The sequence below is a fragment of the Xiphophorus hellerii genome, chromosome 5, assembly GCF_003331165.1.
Source record: "Xiphophorus hellerii strain 12219 chromosome 5, Xiphophorus_hellerii-4.1, whole genome shotgun sequence".
In the NCBI taxonomy this organism is placed as follows: domain Eukaryota; kingdom Metazoa; phylum Chordata; class Actinopteri; order Cyprinodontiformes; family Poeciliidae; genus Xiphophorus; species Xiphophorus hellerii.
The window spans coordinates 20,965,301-20,991,198 of NC_045676.1; the positions used below are offsets into that span (position 1 = coordinate 20,965,301).

Here is a 25,898-nt window from a genome sequence, read left to right on the forward strand (position 1 = left end):
TATATATATATATATATATATATATATATATATATATATTCTCTCTCTCTATATATATATATATATATATATATATATATATATATATATATATATATATATTCTCTCTGTTCATCCTCAGACATAATTTTCTCCTCCACACTGAAAGGTCTTATGAGACCTGGTAGCGCTCAGTATGCTGCTCAAAACTAACATTTTTGACAACCCAATTGAGACCAAACAGCTAAGGTTATGACACTAAATGAATTGTTTGGTGAGACTCTTTGTTTTTAAGAAGGAACCTACCCACACACCCGCATGTAGTAAACGTAGTAAAACCGTGGTACTTGTGAGAATTCACCGAGAATATTTTATTGGAACAATTCATGTTTTTTAAAGTGTAAATAAGTGTGCTGGAAGTGGTGATGTGCAACATGTGTGCTGCAACAAACCTTTCTGCTTGGATTTATTTGACAGAAAATCCCTTTTATGTTTTTTTTTTTTTACAGACACATTCTGTCCTCTACATAGAGGAAAGTCGATCAACCAAAATGTACAGTTAGCCTTGGTTATATCCAGCAGCTTATTCTTGACACTCAGCAGTCGGCTGAAACTGCAGCCTCAGAAAACCTAAGACGTTCTGAACAAATAAGAAGCTGCTGCGTAAGAGCAAGAAAGTAAACCACTACGGTTCCCATGAACCTCCGTCCTGCGGTTCATGCTGTACAAACCTCTATTTGGAAATTGGAGCAGTGGACCTGGCCACCGCTCTGAGGATTAGGACGGGGAATCTTTACTCTTCAGTGTATATAAAATCCTGAATGGTACCATTCATAATAAACACTCTGACCAGATTGCCGCAGCGTGTAGTGACGAAAGGAAGGTCTGCAATCTGGATTAACCGCAGCGACTCAATACGTGAGATGCCCTCTGAAGCCACTGCTGTCACAGGATTACATGACCTGTAAGATAAAGAAAGTGGCCAAACCACTTGAGCTGCTGGATGTTAATGTGAGGGTTAGACTTATGACAAGAGAATAAAAGTGACTGTCTCTATGAAGGCTAGAAACTGTGATGCGCAATTTTATTAATATAACAAAGCAAAGTCTTTACAAGCTATGATGAAGCGCATTGCTATCAGTAAAGTGATTCTGCTTAAAAAAGCATTTAATTCGAGCTCTGCCTGGTTTATCTGTTCTGTTTTGCTGTATTTTAATAAGATGTCAGGTTAAAGGTTTTCTTAAATAGCCCAACAGTTTGGTATGAACAACCGTGCTTTTGATTGTCACAGAAATTAAGTACCTTTAAAACGATCTAATAAATGACACTGTTGACTTTTCAGTATGAAATAAATAAAATATTTCCTTTTATTTGATTATGTGTGAAGTATTTGCTCCAAATATTAATTTTTATTTTTATTAAAAGCCTTTAAAACTGTTTAAAACATTTTATGTATTTACTATTAGCTAAGCTTGTTTCAAAAGTTGAACAAGGAAAAAAAGCAAAGGGTTTGAATACTCACATAAATGTGACTTCTTGGTTTTTTTTCAATGAAATTGAAAAAATAAAAACGAAAAAAAAACCTCAAAACCGTTTTTCCACATTGCCATAATGTAATATTTGTATGTATAATTTAGAAAACAGCAATTAATTTAATACAATTAGGAACAAAGTTTTAACATAACAAAATGTGGAAGAAGTGAAACGCTATGAATCCATCCTTTTTAATAATACATCCAGTTCATATCACATATTTACTGCATTGTAGGTCAGTTAGGATCACCAAAATAATTTTTTATGATCCTGGCATTTAGCAAATAAAACACCATTTGCTAACCCTGCAGACCCATAACAGGAAACAATTAACCTACAGGTCCACAGATCGGAGGAGGCAACCCATAGAGAGAGGTTGGAACAAGAACCATTCTTGGTAAATTGCGGCTCATTAGAGGTTCAGTGCTGTAGACCGCGGTACATCACACATCCACATGAGCTGCTGTTTTACAGAATTTTATTTCCAAAAAGCAGTCAAAGAAAAGTAAAACAAGCCATTTTGATCAAACAAATTCCCAAAAGGGAGGAACAAGAAAAAAAAAGAAAAGAAAGAAAAGTCGATCACAGCAAGAGAAGGCCTGATGATATATACAACAGCAGACATCAATTTGGTGTCAGAGTTACTGATAGATCACTTGATGGACTCATGGCTTTCTTCACATGAGGTCAAAAAGACGAAAAAAAAAAAATAAAAATTTCTGTAATGGACAGAGAAGGTTCTAAAAATCAGCTAAGGCACACTGAGCCTCTCTGAATAAAATAACACGGGGGACATGATGAGTCAGAGATATTTGTGCAACAGATGCTCAACAATACATTCCAGCAAGAACAACAACAATCTGGATTCTCTGGGACACGTATAGGCAAAGGTTGCCTTTTCTCAGCAGTCGGAAATACTGAAACATCTTATGTCTTTTACTTGATAAAACACTGAATTCACTCTTTTTGTCCAGTTAGCAACACTTTGGAAAAAAACAAAAAACAACTCTTCACACTTCAGTGTCAATTCGCCACCTTTGTATTTACACGAATGGTGTTCTTTTGAAACAACATTTCAATACAAAATACCTATATACAGTACATCTTCATTTGTTAATCATTTTGTTACAAAATATGACTTTTCACATTAAGTTACATTGAATTAATTTTATCCAAACCTGCCAATGAGCTTACAGCGTAATAAGTACTGTGTGTGTGTGACGCAGCGGTTCAGAGCACGGCGGTCAGAATGAGGACGTTTCACACCAGAAACAGTCGATTTGAAAGGGAAGAGAGACAGCAGTTATAATCCTGCCCATCTGACAGAGAGGCAAGGTGAACTTGACGTTAATGAACAGTAATGTCTCTTCATTAGCCTGTGCAAAACCACTCATTTAGCTCATGTGATGACTAAACAATGCTGACAATCACAGATTGAAAACCTAATTGGCTTCAGATGAAACTGTTTTTCAAGGTAAAGCAAATATGTGACTGAACTCCTTGTTCAGGATCAGTTGCCGTCCCGAGTGTGGTTAAGTTGACGCAAGTGTCCGGAGATTGTCTTGATGAGAGAAAAGGTACTTTAAAGAGAGCAGAGCTGACAAGGTGCCATGTCTAATAAATTATTCATTTTTTGCACTCAATATACAATATAATATTCACTTGAAATTGTACATTTTTTGTCACAGCATGAAAACTACAACCACTCACTGTCATTCGGAAACAACACCAAAAGACACAGTTTCTCCTTCAAGTCCACACGTTGTCCAGAGTATTTGCTTATAAGGACAGTTTCTATTTTTCCTACAGATGCAGTGCTCTGCAAGATTTAAACTTTTTCCATGTTTGTCACATTACAACCACAAACTATAATGTATTTAATTAACATTTAACGCAACACAAAGAAATGAAAAACTGTGAAGTGGAAACAAATCTGGACCAGTGGAAAGGAGAAAGCTCGTTTAAGAAGTGGCATTTGTGTTATATAGGGAACGTTGCAAACGTGTGGAGAAAGGAGCTCTGGGTGGGACGAAAGCAAAATTAAGAGACAACATTGTGAGAGTGCTTTTCTTCGCTACAGACAAATAACTTAGTAGGATTTGCTCAAAAGATGCTAAATTGTGGAAGCGAGACACTTAAAAAGTGAGCTGGATGCTCACCTTTCAGCAGGACAACGACTAAGCATATAGCCAGAGCTACAATGGCTCTGCTCCAATCAAAGCGTATTCTTGTGTTAAAATTGCCCAGTCAAAGTTCAGGACTAAATCCATTTGAGAATCTGTAGAATAACTCAAAAATGGTTGTTCACAGATACTCCACATTCAATCTGGGGCCTTGTACGCACAGGAACGGTTTCAGAAAAGCTTTCATTCACGTGAACCTGCACAAACACGCCACTGGACGTTGCTTTAAACATGCCAAACCCATAGGGGGCAGTGTAACGCAAAGCTAAAACCTATATCAGCCAATCAGAATGTTTAAAAAATAACAACAACTTCCTGTTAAAAATTAAACATGGCGCCAGCTGGCCCATATGTGTGGACAGATAGGTTGAACTTTATATTATTAAACACAAGACGATGTCTATTGGGAATCACATGATTAAAGCAAGTATGTGGAGACATGGCGCAGTATTTGTCACAGACTGTAATATGCAGAGCCCTGCGGCCTGAGCTACGTTGAAAAAAATAGGCAAATATTTCAATCTCAGACATAAAACAAAATCAAGCGTCTTATTTCCTTTCACTTCGTAACTGAGCATTGCAAAGTGTTGGGCTAACATAATAGTACGATGTAGAAGAGTTTGTGCTTGTAACATGACAAAATGTTAAAAAGTTCAGGCACCGTTTTTCTCTTGTGAGCTTCACTGAAAACAGCCATGAAAGAAACCGGGACGAGAAGGTCTTATTCAGACAGGACAACACAGACACACACACACAAGTGCGGGCCATAAAAACGTACAATATTAAGTTCGGGGTGATGGCCTTTGTAAATAAAGGCGGCTTTCATTACAAAAAAATACTCATCATGCTGCCAAGGCAGCGTTGCAGTTATTTAGTCACTGACTAAAAATATCAGTATTAATATAAACTTAGAAATAAATAACAATACCTCTTCCTCACTCATACAATTTTGAAGATACTTGAATAATTATGTACAACAGTAGGTGTTGTGAAATGACTGGAATAAACTCAACAAGCACAAGACTTTTAAGGTTAGCTTAAGGTAATTTAGTTTCAAGTTTGAGGCAGATTGAATTAAGAAAAGAAGAAACTATTACTTTCTTCTCTTCTGCCTGTCATAAACCCTGGCTGTTATAAAAAAAAAAAGAGTCTAATCTATGTAAATGTTAAATCTAAAAACAAAGTAACACAACTTACAAATGTCTACAAGCAGGTTTTTTGTGTGTAATATATATTTTTTCCAATTAACTAATTATTCAAAAAAGGCATTTTTATCCCGACAAAACAAAACCAGCCACAGCTGCTCTGAAACCTAATCAGGCACTCAACTGCAGAAATGTGTGATTTTACAGCGCCCCACACATTAATCGGCACCCCTGGTAAAAAGAAAAGAAAAAAAAAATACAAATTTAAAAATTAAATTAAATCCCTGTGAAACTGAATAAGTTTTCATTACTTCTTTTTAAAATTGATCATAAAGTCTGGAAATTTATCTTGGTAAATGGGATGTTAGAAAGACTAATTTCTGGCCTGACTGTTCAAAATGCAAACCAAGTAAGGCAGATGTGTTACTTGCCTAAGGCTGTCCATGTCTACATGGATTGTCAAGATAAACAATATTTAAATATGATCAACATAAAAAAGGAAGTTAGGTGCTATTTGCGTCACAGCAGATACCAACTGAGCAACTTTAATGTCCCCAAGTTGGCACACAACTTCGCACAGCAGCGCTGTGGAAATGCAGACACTCAGTCCCTCCCCTTCCTGCTGAGGCTCACCTGAACTATCCAGGTTGAAACAATGTGCTGCTGGAAGTTTAAAAATCTGCTAATTTTGCAGATCAGAAAAGCTCCCAGTTAGTAAGGAGTTTGGTACGAAATGGTGAAAGAGCAAAAAACCCAGAACATCCATTCAGATCCTGGATTACAATGTTAAAACCATTTTTCTTCCAATTGATTGCACGGATGAATTCTGAATTCTTCCTTAAACACTTTTGCATTTTTAGGTGTTCTAGTTTAGTTTTTGCTAAACAAAAAAAAACTTAAATAAAAGTTTGTTTTTTTTTTGAATTACTAATTATTTATCGGTTGTGTGTACAATGAGAAATATTGCCGAGGAGCAATTCGTTACTTTTGATCTGTATTACAAGGAATCCTTTGCTTTTACAATCAAAAATTGATATTCAATGTTGTTGAGTTGAAACTTTACCATCATGACGACCCTCATGTCTACAGTCGGCGTGATAAATAAAAAAAGCTTAAAACAGCTGGTAGTGTGACAAAAAAGGTTGCATGAAAAGCAAAGCTTAAATTGCTAACATGCAGAGTGAGGGGGATGGTAAAGAGGTAAATAAAAATATCCAAAAACACACTTGGAAAATTTTTCATCAGGAGATTATATTACTCCAGTAAGAGATGTACTTTTTTTTTTTTTAAGGCTTCTTACATATCCTTACCAGGGGTGCCTCTATATAGATAGATATAAGGGCTGGTGTGTTTATCTAATAAATAAAATCTGAGCTGTCACAAAATGTTACTAATCTGTTTAGGGGTGCTTATCGGTCAGTTGTTGTCATAGTGTTTCTGTTGATGAGGTTTTAGGAGCCAGGTTTGTATCAGTGCTCGGCTACCTCCTGGTGAATCTCTTCCCACTAAGGCTTCGTTGCAGCAGTGTCGACAGTTCAGACTCGCATGGCCACACAGCCCAAAAGCAGGGCGTCGCAATTCATTGGGCTGCACAGTAAAAAGCTCCAAAATTGCAACGTTTTATCACAGTAAAACTCAGCCATGAAAAGAAAAATAAATACACTGAGAAAGTGAAATAGCAAAGCCAGCAAAATCCCCTCAAGGAATAAACTCTGTGGGAGGTTCAGAGAAATGCTTCCCCTCGCTTTTAAGACAGCCTTACCCACAGCACGCTGATGGACGCCACCTTTTTTCATTTGCTTCTGCTCAGAGGTGCAGAGGAAGAGCTTCTCCTCTTCCTCCCTCCCCCTACCCCTTGCAATAAGCCTCTCGAATAAATAAAACCAAAGTGTCACGGCCTCCCGTCCAGCTGGAGGCCTCGCTGCTACCTTATGCGGCCGTCGGGGTGCGGCGCTCCCAGTTGGGATTTGGGATCCGGGCTCATGGAGCTCCAAGGGCTCTTGGCACAGGGCTGCATGACGGGGCAGGCGGTGAGGCCAACGGCGCAGATGTCGGCGGCCTCCCACAGCTCTCCCACGAGGCCGTCTACCCAGCCCTCGAGCTCCGGTCCGGTGAGGGCCGCGTTCCTCTTGGCTTGCTCCACGTAAGCCAAGCTGACGGGGATGTTGAGCACCGGGTTCAGGCCGTGGAAGCTCTGCTCCATGTAGCTGTTCTTTGCTGGCCCGTTGTGGAGCCTCAGCGTGTCCTCTGAAGACAGGGAGGAAACGACAAAGAGTCAGGGATGAGCAGTAACGAAAGCAGCTTTTTTGTAATCTAAGGTTAAGGGCCGGAACTTTAACCTACTAATTTTTATTAATTAGTTAAAGGAAAAAATGACATGGTAAAGAAAAAATGACACATTTAACCGCAGTGTGGAGTTTGACCCCATATTCCATCTGAACTGGTGATTAAATTAGTGAATGGGGAACAGAGTGCTCCATGAGCTGCATTGAGGTTCCCCTCCTCAGTCTGGCTGGCGTTGTGGAGCAAGTGATGAGAGCGGTGCTGTTTAATAACCACAATCACATTGCATAAACAAAGGAATTTTGCCAAATATTTTTGGTCCAGTTTCTTAGCACACTAGCAATAAGGCAAAACCAACTTACAAGCAACTTTTCAGCAAGATATAAGAGCTTGTTTTAGGTCAAAACCTCCTAAATATTGATGAAAAAGTACTGGTTATTAGTGAAATAATATTCCAGTGGAACAAGACATTTTATTATATTGGAAAAATGTCTCTAAGAGTTAAGATTTTGTGTTTTTCCAGTGCAATGACTAAACATCGCAGCATAACGTTATTGTATTCTAAATGTAAACTTTCTAGATACTCATGACTATGGAGCTCCAAAACTGAAAATCTAAAGCCGAAGAATATCTGTGATGAAATCAAACATCCTGATGAGAGGAGAGGAAAAAGAATCAATCAAATCAAATTGTATTTGTATGGCACATTTCAGCAACAAGGCATTTCAAAGGCATCATAAAAATACAACAATATGCTGAACATGTGAAGACACACAGCTGTTGTATTGAGCCAAGCTCCAGTGTTGAGATTTGTTCCTCCACTAGATGCTCCTCTCTTTGCCTTTTACAGTTACGTTTTAACTTGGTGGTGCATTCGCATCCAATTAAACTCTGGATGATCTTTGCTGAAATACCTCCAAAAAAGCTAAGTTATTTCTCAAAGTTCTTCCTCAACAGTTCATGAATAAAATACTTGTCTGTTTCTAACAAGGTTTATCGTTGTATAATTTAGTTTTATTAGCTGATCAAATCTAACCATCTTGTTCTAAACCAGCCATTTTTCAGGTGCTTCACCATTGAAATCATAAATTGTTATCCAAAAATCTCAACATGCTCCGAGTCTAAACACACCTTGAAGCATATTTCAAGGTGTGGATCAGGGCGAAATATAAGCAAATGTTACTGTATTTCTTTTCCTAGTAAACATGGACGGCTCAGTGTTTACCAGCTGGACGGTCACTGGAATGCGTAAAGAAGACTGGAATTCGAATCTCCTGCATTCCTTCATGTAAATATATATTTCTTCATAAGCATGTCGTAAAACTTTGTTGACATGGTGACGTAGACTATGTGTGCCTCTTTGAGTCAAAGTTAACTTGCTAATAGTTTAAAAACTAATAATTCAAGAAGCTTTTCTTTTATGGTTACCACATATTTCCTTCCCTGGGTAATAATAAAGACTGTACTAATAAACTATTTATTTTGTAAAAAAAATTAAATAGAGGCCACCTTCTGATAAGCCTCTGTCATTTAATACAATTAGTATACAATACTAACACTGTATTGTCGTGGATGTTATTCATCATCTTGGTTAAATTTAATAACAATAAAGCTTGATAAATCATTTAAAGGTTATTTCAACACTGAGCATGTAATATACAAACAGTGCTTGAACGCACCGTGAAGCTACCATTCGTTTCCATTACAACATTATTTAGAAGTTCAGTGGCCTGACTGCAGGCCAGAACTGAAGACTGGTGTTGAATGACTCCAAAAACACACTGATGTGCGGTTCCCATGCAGACATCTTGTGACTACACCACCTGAACAATCATAATTGGGTCAGGCGAATCTGATTATAATATTAAAATCAAAAATTCTGTTATTTTATCTTCTATCCTGGTCTACATTTGAAGGTTCGATGCAAATGAAGCAGTCACTCTAAATCTTTGACAACTGAAAAGTGGAAGAGAATAATGAAGGATGTGAGAATTTTTAGAGCCCAGTTTCAGTGTGCAGATGCTCAAGACTTAAGAAAAAGAACTCCACTACCACACAAGTCTACTGCTGAGCCAGAAAGGCCCAATTTCTCTACTTATTTATAACAGGAACTAGAGCACTAACTGTTCAACAAGTCAGAATCAAACTTTTCAAAATACAAAATGCTTTGTACAGCGGTGAGACCTGGGAATTAGGTACAAACTGGTTCATAATTTGCTTGGATTTAAATCTGCAATTCGATCTCCCAAGTGTGCTTTTGATGTGGTGTGCCACATTGTTGCAATGCCAGATTTATGTAAACAGAAGGATCCAAGACATGCCCTCATTCCTGTTTCCTGTGATGACAAAGCCATGGAAGGGAGGCTATGAAATCACAAACACAGCTTCTCTTTTAAAGCACCCACTCCACCCTGGGCTCCAGTGAAGCTTTAAATTCCTCACTGGTCTCCTAACTGGGATGCCAGCCATCCCTTCGAAGCATGGCTATGGAGGAAGGAAAAAAAAAAACACTCCTCCCCTCACACCCAGATGTTTGCAGACATCAGCGTTTTTCACACACTTGTGACAGAATGATGCAGTCAAACCCGAGGTGCAGTCAGCACATCAGACGGTTCGCTTTGTGTTATCGCTGTGTGTTATAAAGCTCTGCACCTTGAAAGACTGTTTCTGCATCTAATGCGTGTGTGTGGGTGCGTGTATGTGTGTGTGTGGGGGGGGGTGTGGGGGTGTGTGTGTGCTGTTGCCAGATCATAAAGTTTTACCAGCACTGCATGTAGGAAGGGAACATGGTGCCAGACACAGCAGTAAGTTATAAGCAGTAAGATGAAACGCTGAAACCAAAGCACATGCTGGGAGTCAAGAATGCAGTTATTCCATCTGATAGCGTAGTTTTTAACAGAAAAATATATGAACAAACTGTGGTTCAGTACATCCTTCTTAGAATGTAATTGCTGTGACCGTCTTTTTTTTTTTTTTTTTTTTTTTTAGTGAGAATGAAATACGAAAACCATAACTTCATATATCAACCACACACCTGCTGGAGCAAACTAATATTGTTTGACACTCTTAGGATGGAAATGGAGATTTATTGATGGCGAATTAAAATTGTCCATATAGCTACTTATATTTCAAACCTTTTTCTCATATCCAAGCATTTTTGATACCAAGTCCACTTAAAAAAAATATTGGTAATTGTCCCTAAAGCAACTTTCTTTTTGTTCCATGTTTTTGGAATAAAACATGAAAATATCCATCGTCAGACAACTTCCGTTTCTTAAAATTTTTAAGTGTTTTAAAAACTTCTCAGAAAGAAACGAGGCCTGGAACAAGTAAGCCTTAATATAGTGGATATTGGTTTCAAATACTTTAACACCTTCATAGTTTTATTTCTACTTCAGCTTCTGTTCATGTAAGAAAATCTAGGCTAATTTATCGTTGCGCCCCCAATTTCAACTGAAGCCTGACACACTCACGACTTCCTACTGTCCCAGCTCAGAGCGCATGTGTTCGGTGAAAACGTTTCGGTTGCAGGCAGAGCAGAGGCGGGACACAGACGCACCACCATGAGTGGAAAAATAACTTACCTGGACCACTGTCAGCACCACCATTTACTTGTGACTAATACGTGACACAAAAACACATATTAGTCATGTGTCGTCTCATGAGAGACTCGCATGAGGCGACAGATGCAACTTCATGTGTTGTTTCTCTGCATCATTAAAGTAGCTCAGGCGGATTATTAAACCAAGCCTTCTTGGTTTAATAATCTGCCTGAACTGAGGAACTGATTACGCCGAAGTCGGCATCTCAGCTCTCATGTGACTTTCAGAGGAAACTGGTGGCTTATGGACTGGAACACTGCAGTCTTGTTTCTTGCCCATGCTGACTGATTGATTTAATTGTGTCATTGTTTTTAGAGGGCTAAGTGCGCTGTTGTTTAACACTCTGTTTAGTATGTATGAGCTGCTCGCTGGGTTATTAGGGGTGACTTGATGACAAATAACCAGGGTCTGTAGAGGCCCGAGGCTTGATTAGAAAGGGCATCACTGCAGATACAAGGCTGCGTGCGGGTGTGTGTGTATGTGTTTGGACCTTTTGGGACACCTAAATCAGCAAACATTACTTCATGGTCAATGTAGCCGCTCAATATAGCATCTGACATAATGTCAGTGTCGGCGAGAAAAAAAATTATAAACACAAGACAACTTCAGCGACTGCCTTTTAGTGGAATGACATAAAGTTGGAGTTAAAACACTGACTCCAGGTAAAACGGCCAGAGATTTAGATGTGAGCAGAGAATAATGTGAAAGTCTGCACACATCAGTAATATGCAAAAATAATATTTTAATCAAGTAAGTTTTACTTTCAGCCCACGATTAATGTCCATGCCATGACTCAAATTGTCTTACTAATTAATATTCAGATTAAAAGAAAGATGTAAGGACTGAAAATTTTGTTTTTCATTAAAACAATTAAAATTTAGAATTAAGATGGACTTTTAGAAGTGGGATTCTGTGAAGAGGTAATGAACAGTCAGTATCTTACCTGAAGAGATGACTAAACAGAATTTGATTATGCCCTTTTGCATTACAGTTTATGCATTTCATATTAAAGATCTTGTGTGTCTGGGCTTGTTTGAGTCAAACATAACAAAACATGATTATGTTACTTGAAGGGATTATCTAAGGAAAAAAACGGTGGACATGTATCAAAACAATGTCCCTATAATTTCTACAATATCTCAGTTGTTTTAATTTCACAGTAGTAACGAAACAATTCCTTGGAAACTGAAAACATTCTGTTTTAGATAAAGTCTTACACAGAAAGGTTATCTGCAGACTACCATGCTGTTCACTGTAAAAAAGAAGGTTTTTTTTGTAATCATCAAAATCAAACGTGGCATTTGTGTGAACGTCAATAAAACTCAGTTTGGATGAACCTCTGAAACATTTGAGATTGAAGTCTTAAAATGGTAGAAATCAACTTTTTATCTTCGCTCCATTTTAACAAGAAGTTGGCTTGAGCTAACCGAGGGACCAAATCTAATCCATGTTCATTAGAGTGAGGTCGCACAGAGAGCAGCGACTGAAGGAAAGACACCGACTGCTGATTAAAGTGGTTTGTGGCTTCAAGGTGTACGAAAGTTTTAAAATGTTTCTGTTTTAAAAAACCCCCAAATTTTCCACCACACTGATCCTCATAATGAGAAGGGAGAGAAATTGCTGGAGTTTTCTCTGGCTGAAATCAATGTCACGTTCAAGCTGTAATAAATGAGAAATGCTGATTACAACAGAAGGTATATGAATGTTTCTCACCTTGTCTTATAGGCTGGTGCTTGCTATAGGCCAGCGGAACGATAAGGAAACGAATCTCGGCCACAGGGCTCCAGTTATGTAGGATTCGGACGTTCCAGACTCCGGGTCGCAGCGGCTGGTTGAGTGGCGGACGATAGTGGGTGAACTCTGCACTCGCGTCGATCAGGATGTCGTAGGTGGCTGCGATGACGTTGGTGGGGTCGATCCAGACCACAGTGACTGTGACGTTTGGCCCTTTGTTCCACTTCTGCATGCCTACCGTCTCATCCATGGGGCCCATCAGGCCGCCGATGTTCCTGAACATGCGCTCTTTAGCGTCCCACTCTGTGCCAATCTGAGAGAAACAAAAGGAAAATTGAGAGGAGTGAGCATAAAGACTTGTGGAAAAACGAGGGCACCCCACAACAACCTGTGGGTTCTTCTCACATATTTTAACATATAATTATTTCATATCAATTTGAACAATACTACCAAAGCTGAGTAATGTAAATATACAATAAAAGCTAAAGAAATGTTCAACATTTTTGCAAAATGCAGTAACAAATGCATTTAGCTTGATGTGCACTTGAATGTTGAAGTGAGAGTGAACGCTCTTTTCACTGCATATGGAAGAATGGAGGACATTCAAAACAGCTCACAACAAGCACATTTATCCTAAGAGCCAAACACAATATCTTAGGGTTTAACTAAACCCTATGATGTAAGTATAGGACCCACGGCAGACTTTTGCTACTGTGGATATGACAGCGTACACAGCCTGTACAATCAGCATAAACCTCAGAAACTGCAGAAGATTAACTTTCATGACGGGTGCGCTCTAAGAAAAACAAGAAGTCCACAGTGAAGTTTACCAGAGAAACATTTTTTCCAGGCCTGGATGTCTGGGAAAATGTCATTTTGACTAAAATTGAATTATTTGGACACCAGAGCAGAAGATTTTATTCTCAAACAATATATAGTACTCCAGGAAAAGAAATTCATGTCAGCTATGAAGCAGTAAGTGTCATGGTTTGGAGACCTGGTAAGTCCACTATCACCGATTTTACCATGTATCAGAGGATTCTTTTTTTTTTTCCATTTTTTTCTCCGAAGAGTTTTTGCGGCGCTAGTGGCTCGTATTTTTTCAATAGTAGGCAGACAGGAAGGAGGGTGAGGAGAGGGGGAAGACATGCGTCAAAGGTCTACGGGACCGGGAGTCGAACCCGTGACGTCCGTGTCGAGGACTAAGGCCTCCAAACGTGGGGCGTACTAACCCCCTGCGCCACCACAGCACGCCCCAGTATCAGAGGATTCTTGAGGAATATGACTATTAGAAGTATTTCACTGAAGTTATTCCAGCCAAAGAAGGTTCAGCTTTGTTGATGTTTTATTCCAAGAAGTAATGAAAAGTACATTTTTGGTGTTTATCTGTAGCTACACCACTTTGTTTTTCAAACATAATCAATAAGATCATTCATGTTAGAGGAAATGAATGTTTAATGTGGTATTCTAAAATTTTCAACGCTGTGTATATGCTATAAATTCCCTCTTAGGACTTTATGCAGACCTGAATAATAAACAGAATGTCACTTTCTACAGAAACGTTTTTAACCCCCACCAAAGCTGCAGTAAATTATCATGAGAAGCAGTCCCCAGCATGATTTTTCCCATCAATCAAAATCTACCTCAGTCATCACAACTGCCCTCCACTGTTAAAGAACGCACATGGCGACAAGCCTGATCCGTTTCCTCTTCCACATTTACGGTTTTCTTTCAGACGTATGCTGCAACGCGCTGGATTGGGAGACAGGCGAAAGAAACATGCGGTGACGCCCTAACCACATCCCCAAGGTGTGAGTGGCAGTGGCAGAAGGCAATGGACACCTTTACTCACCGAGAGACAGACTCGTTCTAAACAGTGAAGAAGATTACAACCTCAGATCAGTGAATAAAAAGCCAAAACAGTGGAAGACTCTAAGTATATCTAGACGCATCCATTATAGCCTTTTTTGACAGGAAAAAACACGGCAGTCTAGAGAGAAGAGATACATAAAAAGGGGCTTTCAAACGTTTCCACCAGCACTGGAAGAGGCTGCATTTTCTGTGACAATATATAGAGAAATAAAGTGAGAATAAAACCGAACAGGCAGTATCAGTGAGTAAAATATATCTGAATATGAATTAGAAACATAAAGTACAGCTGTGGAATATGAAAGAAGCTGACAGCTTGGATTGCACCAGAAGACTGTCTGAGGAACAACGAGCCTCTTCAGGGTATTATTTACAGAAAGCTTATTAGCCTTATAGTTAGTGTTCGAAGATTTGCAGAGCATTGGTTTTTAACGTCAGTTTAAAAAATGCTGTCAAAGGGATAGCATAGATTGTTTGAAGTCAAATTCTCTGATGTTTTCATTAGTGATATTTATCTTCAGAGATGCAACAACAAACTGGCTTTTGACAGTAACTGACCGAACGCCGCTACGTCACACGGACAGCAGCACTGCGGAACCGGGCTGTATTTGAAAAGGCGTTTCAAAATGAAGTCAGCAATAGCACAAAGATGTAACAAAAACTGAATTTTTGATGGCTATATTGGACTTGGGAATGTTGGCAAACTTTTGGAAATCTGAGTTAGGGTGCTGATCTAAGCATCCTGTGAATGCAGACACCGATTATTGTCTTAGTAATGCTAATCGCTGTTTTCCATCGACTGCTCTCTTGCATGCACAACGCGACGTTTCTTCTGCTCCTAATATAAATTAATGACCACTTACAGCAAAAAAACGACAAAAATCGTCATCCTTAAGTCTCCACATATTGAAGTGGACACGTTTGTCTGCTGCTGCTGTTTTTGTTGCAGTCCCTCCCTGGATCTGGAATTATGTTACTGCCTGTGGCGTCTCCTCAACTATCTCTCTTTATGCTGATGTGAGATGAAGTTCAAAGAATCTCTTTTATTAGGGACACAGCCAGGGCACAGCGACAAAACCGCGTTTTATTTATCTGAAGGTTAAGTCAAAATTTTAGAAAACAATCTTATAGTGTGTTAGTTTTTTAAGTTCCTATATACCAAACGCCTACTTTTTAGTGAGTACGTTTTTTTAACCTAAGCTAAAACCAGTGTCTATGTTGAAAATGCCCTTGACAGCAAAAACTGCTGTAAGCCAATTATTACAGCTGCCAATGAGTCTTTAACGTCTAAGTGGAGGACTTTAGTTGGAGGCCAAGCATAGCATCTCAAACAGAACTTCAGTCATAAGTCCTTACTTTGACTAGACCACTGCAAAAGCTACATTTTAACTATTTATTTTGCCAATTTAAAATTTCCTTCTGCTTTGGATCATTTTTCGCGCTGCAGCTGTGCCAATGATGGAGAAACAACTTCCTGTTACAGGAAAACCGTTTAGCCACCGTCATCGGTGGCAAAACCGATGCAGCATATCTGCTGCATATCAACCGATATGCAGCAGATATGCTGCAAGGGAGAGGGTATGCATACACAAACATGATTGACAGGACTAAGATCCTCCTCCTGGCTCTGATTGGTCATTTCTGACTGGGAGCCGTGCATTTCTGCAAGTGGCTGAAGGACAACTGGGAGGAGGCAGAGGAGCTTGATTTTTTTTCACAGATTATCTATCTCATATTGTACTGTCATGACAAAAAAAAAACACAACAGACAAAAAACTTTTTTTTTATGTAAAAGTTACATACGGCAGCTATAATAAATAAAATAATAATTTGAAAACTGCATTTTGCACTCATATCATTTTCATCTTACACTAAAGTGTGTTTCTGTTTCACCATTTTTGTTTCAGAGTGTGATATATATATATATATATATATATATATATATATATATATATATATATATATATATGTATATATATATATATATGTATATGTATATATAACATCTGAAGCAAAAGAACCCTTAAGACTCAGCAGCAAAAGAGTCTTTAAAATGTTTTTTTTAGTTGAATTTGAATAAAGAAAGGATATTCGGATGGATGGATAGAGGGAGAACAAATCTAAACATCAGGAAAGCTAAATGAGTATGCAAAAGGAGACATGGAGCCGTGAGGATGATGAGGAAGGCAGCAACACACACATACATATGTATGTGTGTGTTGCATGCGCATATACACAAAACTGACAGAAAAAAATGCCTGGGGCATGCTGGCAGAAATGTGAGAGGAAAGTCTGCTTTTGGAAGCGCTCATTGTGACAATGGTAGCTGATTAATACAGCCTCACCCTGCTGGAGGATCAATGGCTGACTGGAACTGATTCAGTATTACATCCTCCGAGAGCTTAGATTGCTGTGCACGGTAAAAATAGACATTACTTGCTTAAATGAAACCAACAGGAAAAGACAGAGATTCTTGGCCATCTGGTAAAGACACCTTGCTTTCATCTCAATTACTGGAGATTTTTCTGCAGTTCCAGCATTGTGGAGCGTGATCTGCTTTCTATTGCGAATCAGCTGCCTTGTTTGGCTTTTGTATAGCTTTTTGCATTAAGCCAGATGGACACACACACACACACACTGAAGCCTACAATCAAGCTTTTCAAAGTTATGCAGTATTATTGACTGAATGTTGAATTATGTTCCAGGGAGAGCTTGGAAACGGCCGTCTAAACTTAAGGTTGCGGAAAACAAGGCTGCCTATGCTTACGCGTCGCAGGTAGGAGGGAAGCTCAAGAGACTTGGATCTTGCCCTCAGTTTATTTGGCAACAAGCATTGATTAAGTGCAACATGCAGTAAATAATGAACAGAAGGTTCTGCTGCAGTCCAGACAGCACATTTTTCAAGCCGTTTCAAGTCAGACGAGTGGGCAGCATACCCTTTAAGCTCTACAGGCCTTACTCTAACTGAACATGCATTTTAAGCATACAGAGTTTAATAGGAGGCACATAAACACTGCTTGACAAGCTGTCTGCCTAATAACCAAAAGCCAAATCCGCTCCTTGAGAAGAAGAAGAAGACAGTATTGTAAACATGCTGCTGTTTACTTTGGGCAGCACCAGAGAAAAAAGGCTTCAATGCAAATGATTGAGTTGGATATGAAAAGTGTGTTGTGTCCATTTGTATTTAACCCTGTTTTCTCTGATACCACTATATATAACATAATACAATAAACATCGCAAAAGTTCTGCGAGGTAACGCAAAAGAAAAAAAAAAATCTTCTTTGTCCCCTAGGGGGCGCCGTAAGATTCAGTTTTATGGCTTACAAAAACCTACATAGAAAACTAACAAAGAACACAACCCTGAACAATACCATGGCAAAACATGGTGGTAGCACCATCATGCTGTGGGAGCGTAGGTCAAAGTTTATAGGAAGATGGATGAAGCTAAATACTGAGCTCCAAAATAGGAGAAATAGTTAAAGGCTGCAAAAGTTTTGATATTTAGGCAGTGTTTCTCTTCCTAGCAGAACACTATCCATACAGTCAGAACTAAATGGTTTAGATAAACTGTATTTATGTATTAGGCCTGGTGAAAATCCACACCTAAACCCAATTTGGAAATAGTGGAAAGAAGAAGAACGGGCACAAAAGTATCAGTTTCTAGATGCATGAAGCAGCGAGACACTTGACGTGCAGTCAAAGGTAGTTCAACAAAGTGTTAACTTGAAAGGGCTTAAAGCAAATTTTGTTATTTGTTTATTTTTGACCTCCAACTGTCTCCAGTGATCTGAAGTTGAGTGTAACCTTTCTGAATGCAGAATAAAGAAGTTCAAATAGTTTGGAAGGTCTTGTTCATGGGTACAAATTTTAACATGTTTAATGCAAATTACGGCCGACAGTTTGTAGTCAAACAACGTTCACAGCATTCGCTTATTACAATAGCTGGAAGTTTGATGAAAAATTAACTATTAACTTCTTCCAAAGCAGGCCAAAGAGAGATTACCTTCTGGCCCTTTTCAGCTACAGCCTACAGCGTACAATGACCTCCACATTTAGCTTGTCACTAGCTGTGTGTCTACTCATTAGGTTTTGGCTTAAGACCAATACCCAATTAAATCGCATGACCTCTCAGCAAAGCCCAGCCTTATTTCTCTGATGGATGATTGGCTTTTTTGAGGAACTAATACTGAACTGGCAGCTTTGTCATTACTTTTCCCCCCAGTGTTTGGATCCCTATTCTTTAATAGATCTCGCTCTAATCACTCAAAGTTTTATGTAAGCTTGAAAGGAAGAAAGTTGGAAGGAGAAACTCCTGATTTAGCAACTTTTTATATTTCACTTTTATTACTTTCCTGAACATACCCCCTATATACAAACGTTCCCTCCACATCGCGAGCTTGGCGGCGCCAATAGTCTGACACCTCCATTAAATAAGGCAGGTCAGTTTGATCAATCAGGGGCATGGATAGTCTCGCTCTACATCTGGCTTTGTTTGAAACCACAGGGCATGAGCACCCCTGGAGGCTCATTAGTGACACTTTTTAGAGGAGGAAAATGAAACACAGGTGAACAAACTTCAGACTTTTACAAGAGAGGGATTCCAGGAGCAACGCTGACTGATTCCCACGGGGCTCTCTTTAACCCGCAGGGAAAGATTGATGAATGCTAAGAAAGACACGGGGCAAAGATGGATGTGACGAGACGGATGATGAGAACATGTGTCCAACTCTGAGGAAGAACTTTTGGCACCAAAACAGACTTTGGTTTATAGTTTAATCGATCTTAAGCAAGCCCCTGTAGCTTTTGATTGTTAAAAAAGAATGGTAAATGGACAAAGTAAAAATGACTAATGACCTGAAAGTTATTTAGACCTCACCTTGAGCTTACAAAGTACAAATTTCAAACTGTCCTTATTTAGTTGACAAACATTAAGTTAAAATGAATAGATCTGTGAGTGAAAAACTAAGTACATCTCAGGAACAACGTTTAGCAATGTATCCCTGGACGCTAAGTGTTGTTTTCTGTTGACTATTAGAGTTTAAATTTATGGCCCGACTCAATCCTGACCCAAATCTCTGGTCAGATGAGGCCAGAGTTATTTGTTTGATGGTCAGGTCTGGTTCGAACCCAGTAAGCATTCCTGCACAGCTGTCTTCCGGTTCGACCCCAGCAGTACAACCAGGCCAAGACTTTGACTGAGCCATTGCAGCACCCTGATATGATTCTTTTTCACCAATTTAATTTGTCTGCTGCTATATTTGAGGCCACTAGGCCTGTCACGATAACAAATTTTGCTGAACAATTAATTGTCTCAAAAATTATTGCGATAAACGATAATATTGTTTGAAGACCTTTTTACACTGATGTAATGGAAATGACGTAATAATGCATGCGATTTCCTGCCAAAGATATATACACTTTATTTTCAAAAGAACACTAAACACTGGAACTGATAAACAAAATAAACAAAACTACCAAAAACAAAAATAAAATGGATTCTCAGTCTCCATTAACAAAAAATTTACTTGAAAAAAAACTAAACAACATAAAGCCAAAGTGGAAATAAATACTGCATTCAACCAAAAGAGTAAAGATTATGAAGTCTGTATACCATGTTGCCCTTCAGTAATAATTAGATTTAAATAGAGAAAATGGGCACATCTACTACCTGATGCAATAATTCACACTACAAGGTTTTTTTGCCCCTATTTTTCCCCTTAAGACAATGTTAGAACACCGGCCGTTCTAACATTGTCGCTTACGATTTCGTAACCGATCATCCTGTAGTGTTTGGTGTGTTACGGAAGATCAGGGCTGCTCAATACGTCGATCACGGGAAGGTTTTGAGTTGTTCTCGGCAGTAGGTGACAAACTGAAAGCCGCCAGGACGATGAGACCAGAACTTCCTCTTCTGACGCGCTTATCAAAATATTCACTCAGATCCTAAACGTTTGTAGCTTCATTAAAGAATAATATATATATATATATATATATATATATATATATATATATATATATATATATATATATATATATATATATATATATATTTTAAATCAACAAAACCTGTTAAAATTTATATTCTCAGTAATTATTGTTTCAACAAGGTGTTGCGCAATTCAGTGCGTTTCAGTTCCATTAACAAAAAAAGGCGACAAAGACCGACTGACTAGCAGAGCAGGAGTTTACATTAGCTAATCAACCAATAATCGAGAAATAAATACCAAGTCTGGAAACTTGACATAGTAACGGACTGAATGTTACGTTTTTAACGTCGCTGCCCCGTTGCGGGGCGCAGTCGGTTGCCACGGCAACGGGCGTGCTTAACGACAAAGAGAGAGAGAGTAAAACGGTAGGAAAATCTCACCGAGGAAGAAATATACTGCATTAGGTTTTCTATCACTTTATTAACCTCCTGAGACCCGGGCTTTTGTTTGATGTGCATTTTTTATGTCTCCTTACTATTTGGGATTAGTATGACCTAATTTTAGTTGAAATTAAATTTTAGCTTTCTATGTGCTTTTGAACTATGTCAAAACCAATGCCCTCATATAAGGACAATGGGTCTGTTTTTGCATATACATTTTTTCCTTGTCATTTGGGATTATAAGGACCCAATTAGCCTAAAAATGAAATTTTAGCTTTCTACAATAAGTGGTTATCTCAAAACCCAATGTCCTCAGATGATGACATTGGGTCTATCTGTGTGACGATAAGACCATTCAATCAATGTTATTATTTACATCTGTGTTTCACAGTATGTACATTTACTCTGCTTTCTGTCCAGACTTTCATAATGAAGACACCATTGGTTAACAAAGTACAAAACTTTATTTTATACTGTCAACAAACATAAAAGTGCAGATAAAAGTGTGCAGCTTTTGCATGGAAAAGTGCAAACTTTATGAACTTCATTATGAACATGTCATAGCGAGCTCAGTCATTAATTCAAGTATTCCTGCTTGCCTATGTGAAAGGCTTTGCATGGAAAAGTGCAACGTTTATGAGCATCATTATGAACGTGTCATAGCAAACTCAAACAATAATGTAATGATAAAAATGCACAATCTATTTCCTTGTAATAGGAAATAAAAACTTGCTCCACTGGCAAATTATTCTACTTATTTTTTAGTGAAAGTTCGCTTGAAACAAGTGGTGATTGTCTAAAAACAAGTTACTTTTTACAGGATGAGTCTTATTTTAAGTGTAATAAGACTTATTTTGACTAGAAATTAGACATTTTGACTAGAAATAACACAAATGCTCTTGGAAAAATTTTACGTTTTTGCACTGAAGGTAGACCTGACGTCCTTAAAGAAGTACGTCATGTTTACAGACGTTGTAGCTTGCTAATATTACTCAAATATATCAAATAAGCATGCCACGTGAAGCTACAGACATTATTGTGCATAAATAAACTAGTTTCAATCATAAAATTTGATTAGGATTTTTACCTTGTCCATGTTTCTGTCGGGAGCTGCCGTAGAAGACGTTCGCTGTCATCCCCGCCATGTTGTTTTTTTTCAAATGAGTGTAATTTCATTATGAGACCACTAGGTGGTGCAGGCAGGGCCCCCATATGAGGGCAATTGGTCAAAATTCTTACAAATTAAGTATCATGGTGCAGAACAGCAAAAATGTAATGTCCTCATATGAGGATGCAGGGTCTCAGGAGGTTATTTCTGCTATAACTGATGTATATTCGCATATAAAATAAGTCAATAAAGTTTAATTTACAATTTTTATGTCTTCGTGTCATGAGGTAGATCTCAGCCGGCTGGTGAGAGAAAAAGTAGATCTTGGTCTCAAAAGGTGCAACCCTGCGGTAGATCGTCGTTGCCGCTCCGATCTAAATCAGGGGTTTTCCCCGACTGGGAGCCTGTTGAATGTGACAGGTAGCCAATCAGAAAGCGCGGATTCTCCTCCGCGCTTTCTGAGGGGAAATTACGTCGGGGAATCCCAAACAGCTGACACGGCGCAACCCGAAGTCCAGCGGACATTGGAGATGATATGTGGAAACAACATTAATGTTTATTCAACATGCAAAGAATATAGAAATGACAAGAGGAGGAGTTGGAGCGAAATTGCTACCGCAGTTGATAAACCCGGTAACTTTTCAGCTGTTCTTCGTTAACGTGACGTAAATAGGTTCTAATGATTTTGATTCAGTCAGGACTTTACGCTGACTCTAGTTACATGCATTGCAGGTAGATTGTAGTAAAGCATTGATTAATGCCTGGTTTTAAAATTAGTTAACTGAACTTGTAGCCATTATTTTGTGCCCATTGTTGGACACCACACGGCAGGAACGAACCCGATCGAACCGTTATACCTAGGATTTCTGTCGGCTAATGTGTGGTCTGTCAGGTTTTAAAAATGGGCCGACAATCGGCCGACAGCTCTAAGATCGTGTAGTGTGCGCTGGGCTTTACACTGAGGAAATGAGGAAGGGAGGAGTCGGTGGAGAGCACCGGAGTTGAGCCTTTTTTCATTTAGTGTCATTAACAGAAAGAGAAAAAGGCCGGAAGAGACGATAGTGCCGATAATTAAAATGACGTCGATAGTTTTAATTTATCGTAAGATTAATTGATTTATCGTTTATTGCAGGCCTAGAGACCACTGTCCTACTGAGGGCCCAATTTGGTCGTGTGTCAGCTGTGGGACAGATGACCTCACATTTGACTCTGACAGTATTGGTGTCCAGGTTCTGTGGCTTTGAAACGAGCCTGCAGCCTTGCTAGGCTGCACACATCTGCAAAGATTAGCATTTTCCACAAGAGTATAATCTATTTTAGTGCAGAGTGATGGGTTTCAAATGGTTTAGAAAAGGTTTTATAACCCTTTCCAGGTTATTGGCAGAAACAATTTGGTCATTTACAACTTTGCATGGTATTTATGACACTTCATTACGCTTCAAACCCACACCTGAAAAAAAAACTCTGGCATTTATAGACGTGCAATAACCTTCTGATGATCAGTTAAACAAGTGCATTTTATTAGTGACACCTATTAAATCCTGTTAAAAGGAGCAATCAAACTCACATATACAGTATATATATACACATAGACACATTTATATATATTTACATTTTGGCTGTTAATAAAAAAGCTAATTGCTTGCAAGGTTCCAATGACGTGCTTGCTCATCCTTTGTTTATATTCCTGTCCCAACTAGAGTATTTATTTCCTCTAAGACTGATCTCACCAAAGCTTTTGTGATAATTGAACAGATAGGCTTTTTGGTGGTATTGCTCTTACCTACTGGTTTTATGTAGAGTTGGTGACCCCAGGATCCCACTCTTTGAAGTGGTTCTCCAACATTGAGCTTTGGAGATATTTTTTATTTATTTTGTATTTTTTTTTATCTTCTTTACTACGTATATTCTCAATACTGTGTGGTGACAAAAAAAAGAAGAACATGTCTGGATTATATTTCCAAGAAGTTTTGATCAAATAATAAAAAATAGATGAACAAAATTAGGTAAATTCATTTTATAGGACTCCTTTAATAAGCTATGTGCTATTGGCTCTGTGAAACACAATTAAAAGATTTTTTCCTGCACTGAATAAATGTACTTAAGCTAAAGCTTAGGCTACTAAAACAAAGAGCAAACTATTTTTAAGGCCTTTAATACATCTTTCCAGGGGTGCCCATAAATGTGAAGGGTACTGCATGTATATCTGTATAAATTTGGAACAATGTGCTACGAGCAAGGATAAAACTGGTTAGATTCACGCAGCAGAGTAATAAACCTCTCAATGTCAAATCCGTGCAATAAGTGAAATACTAATTTTAACTGTGTTGGCTTCGAGTGCCTCTATATTAAAAGTTCAAAAAGAGCCATACACGCGGCCGGGAGGCAGAGAAGGAAGAGTGCAAAGAAAGAAAGAAACGTGTCTGGCTTTGTACATATCTAAAGAAGGACAGGGAACACGTTGTTCAGCCAGCCGCGTGGTTTATCTCGGAAACTACAGTTGTAAAACCTGAGTAATATGGTTCATATCTGCTAAGTTGACAAAAAGCACCGACCCTCTGCAGCAGAGTCAGGCTGTCTCATTTAAGCTCTTGCTGCCGGTTTTGACTGACAGACGGACAAACTGAGTGACAGTCAAGGCGCTGCAGCCGACGACGAATGCTTTCCAAAGCTTAGCATCCAGATAAAAGCCACCGCTCACATTGCTTCTCTGTCACTCACGGCTTCGCAGGCCTGACACACAGAAAGCGTCTCTTTCTGATTCCTTCTGAGTCGGTTCCCAAAGGTGAACAAGGTGAAGGTGAGTGTGAGTGTGCTGGTTGCAGGCTCGAAACAAAGCAAACAAACTCACTGACAGATTTGTTGACATTTCTGCACCTCGCAAAGCAGGATAACGCCGGGAGAAAAAGGTCAATTTATATTTGCTCAGTTAATTTCTTTCTAGACTAGACTGGCTGTCGCATCACAGCTGAGTGACTGTATCCTAAACAGAAACAAAGATTAACATAACAAGACAATCAGGGGAAGCATCCCGGTGTGAAGGTGAGGAGTCATTATATTAGGAGGCAACAAACGAGCGACACGTGAGGCACTCATCTCCGTAGACTCGGGTGCATTCAATCAACTCGCATTTTACAAGGCCATCACAGGCAATGGTTTAATTGTGTGAAGATGTGCTGCTATAACTATGGGCAATAAAGGAATGAATAAAATGTCACCGTAGCGATAAACTGCAAATAATGTATAATTATAGATTTATTCTGGGGTATTTTTTGGCCTGGATACTCCCAGGTCTGCAGAACCAGAAAATTCCCCGTTTGATGACGTGAAGAAGGCCGAAAGATCTCAATAGCAACCAACCATGCTCCGATTTAAAAACATTGTAAAACACAGGAGAGCCAGTCGTATGTAGTTTGTCCTGCAAGAGTTACAAGGACATTTCTAAGCTACTGAGACTCTAGTAAACACTCTGATGGCTTTCTGGTTGTTTTATTTTTTTTTGCCAAAATATGTTCTTGATTTAAAAAAAATAAATAAAATCAAACTAAAAACAGATAAGACTCACCTCGGCAAACTGAAGCCGGCTGAATGTGCTGCCTGGAAGCGAGGTCAGCTCAAAGTTCCTTTTTGGTGCCACCCAGGTCTCCATGATCTCCAGCTTGCTTGTTGCCAGGTTGGTGGCATGGTGCTTGACCAGGTAGCCCTGGAACTGGTCTAGGTGGAAGTAGAGATGCACTGACACAGGGTGGCCCATTGGGAAATACCTGACACAATAAAAAAAAGGATAAATCCATCAGAAAAGCCTCAGACTATGGAGCAGCTTTTCACAGATAGGACTGTAAAAAGGGAGAAAGGAAGATTTTCAGGATTTATTTAGGTAATGTCTAGAGGGAGTCTGCCTTGCACATGCTAATGTGGCCGGATGCAAATGTGTACTTGCTGTAAAGGTTAGTGGGGAGTCAATGTGCTCTGTAATTGTGTGACATGGTGGACATTAATTCAGTGACCTTTAAACAGAGATGTAATCTGTCAAAGACATGTCGACAATACAGATTATTCCAGGGAAGTGCTGCTCGTCGGCTGTTAAACCCACAC

General features: G+C 38.9%; 1 protein-coding gene across 1 annotated transcript in view; it reads right to left on the reverse strand.

Annotated features, from left to right (window-relative positions):
- Positions 1-1,682: 1,682 nt before the first annotated feature.
- The window catches only part of LOC116720185 (xylosyltransferase 1-like), a 108,660-nt gene continuing 84,444 nt past the window's right edge, over positions 1,683-25,898 (reverse strand). Inside the window, exons 9-11 of the mRNA XM_032563311.1 lie at positions 25,369-25,567; positions 12,439-12,772; positions 1,683-7,087 (exon numbers count right to left, since the gene is read on the reverse strand). Of these exons, the coding sequence (XP_032419202.1) occupies positions 6,765-7,087; positions 12,439-12,772; positions 25,369-25,567 (856 nt within the window). The 3' untranslated portion in view covers positions 1,683-6,764. The remainder of the gene's footprint in view (positions 7,088-12,438; positions 12,773-25,368; positions 25,568-25,898) is intronic.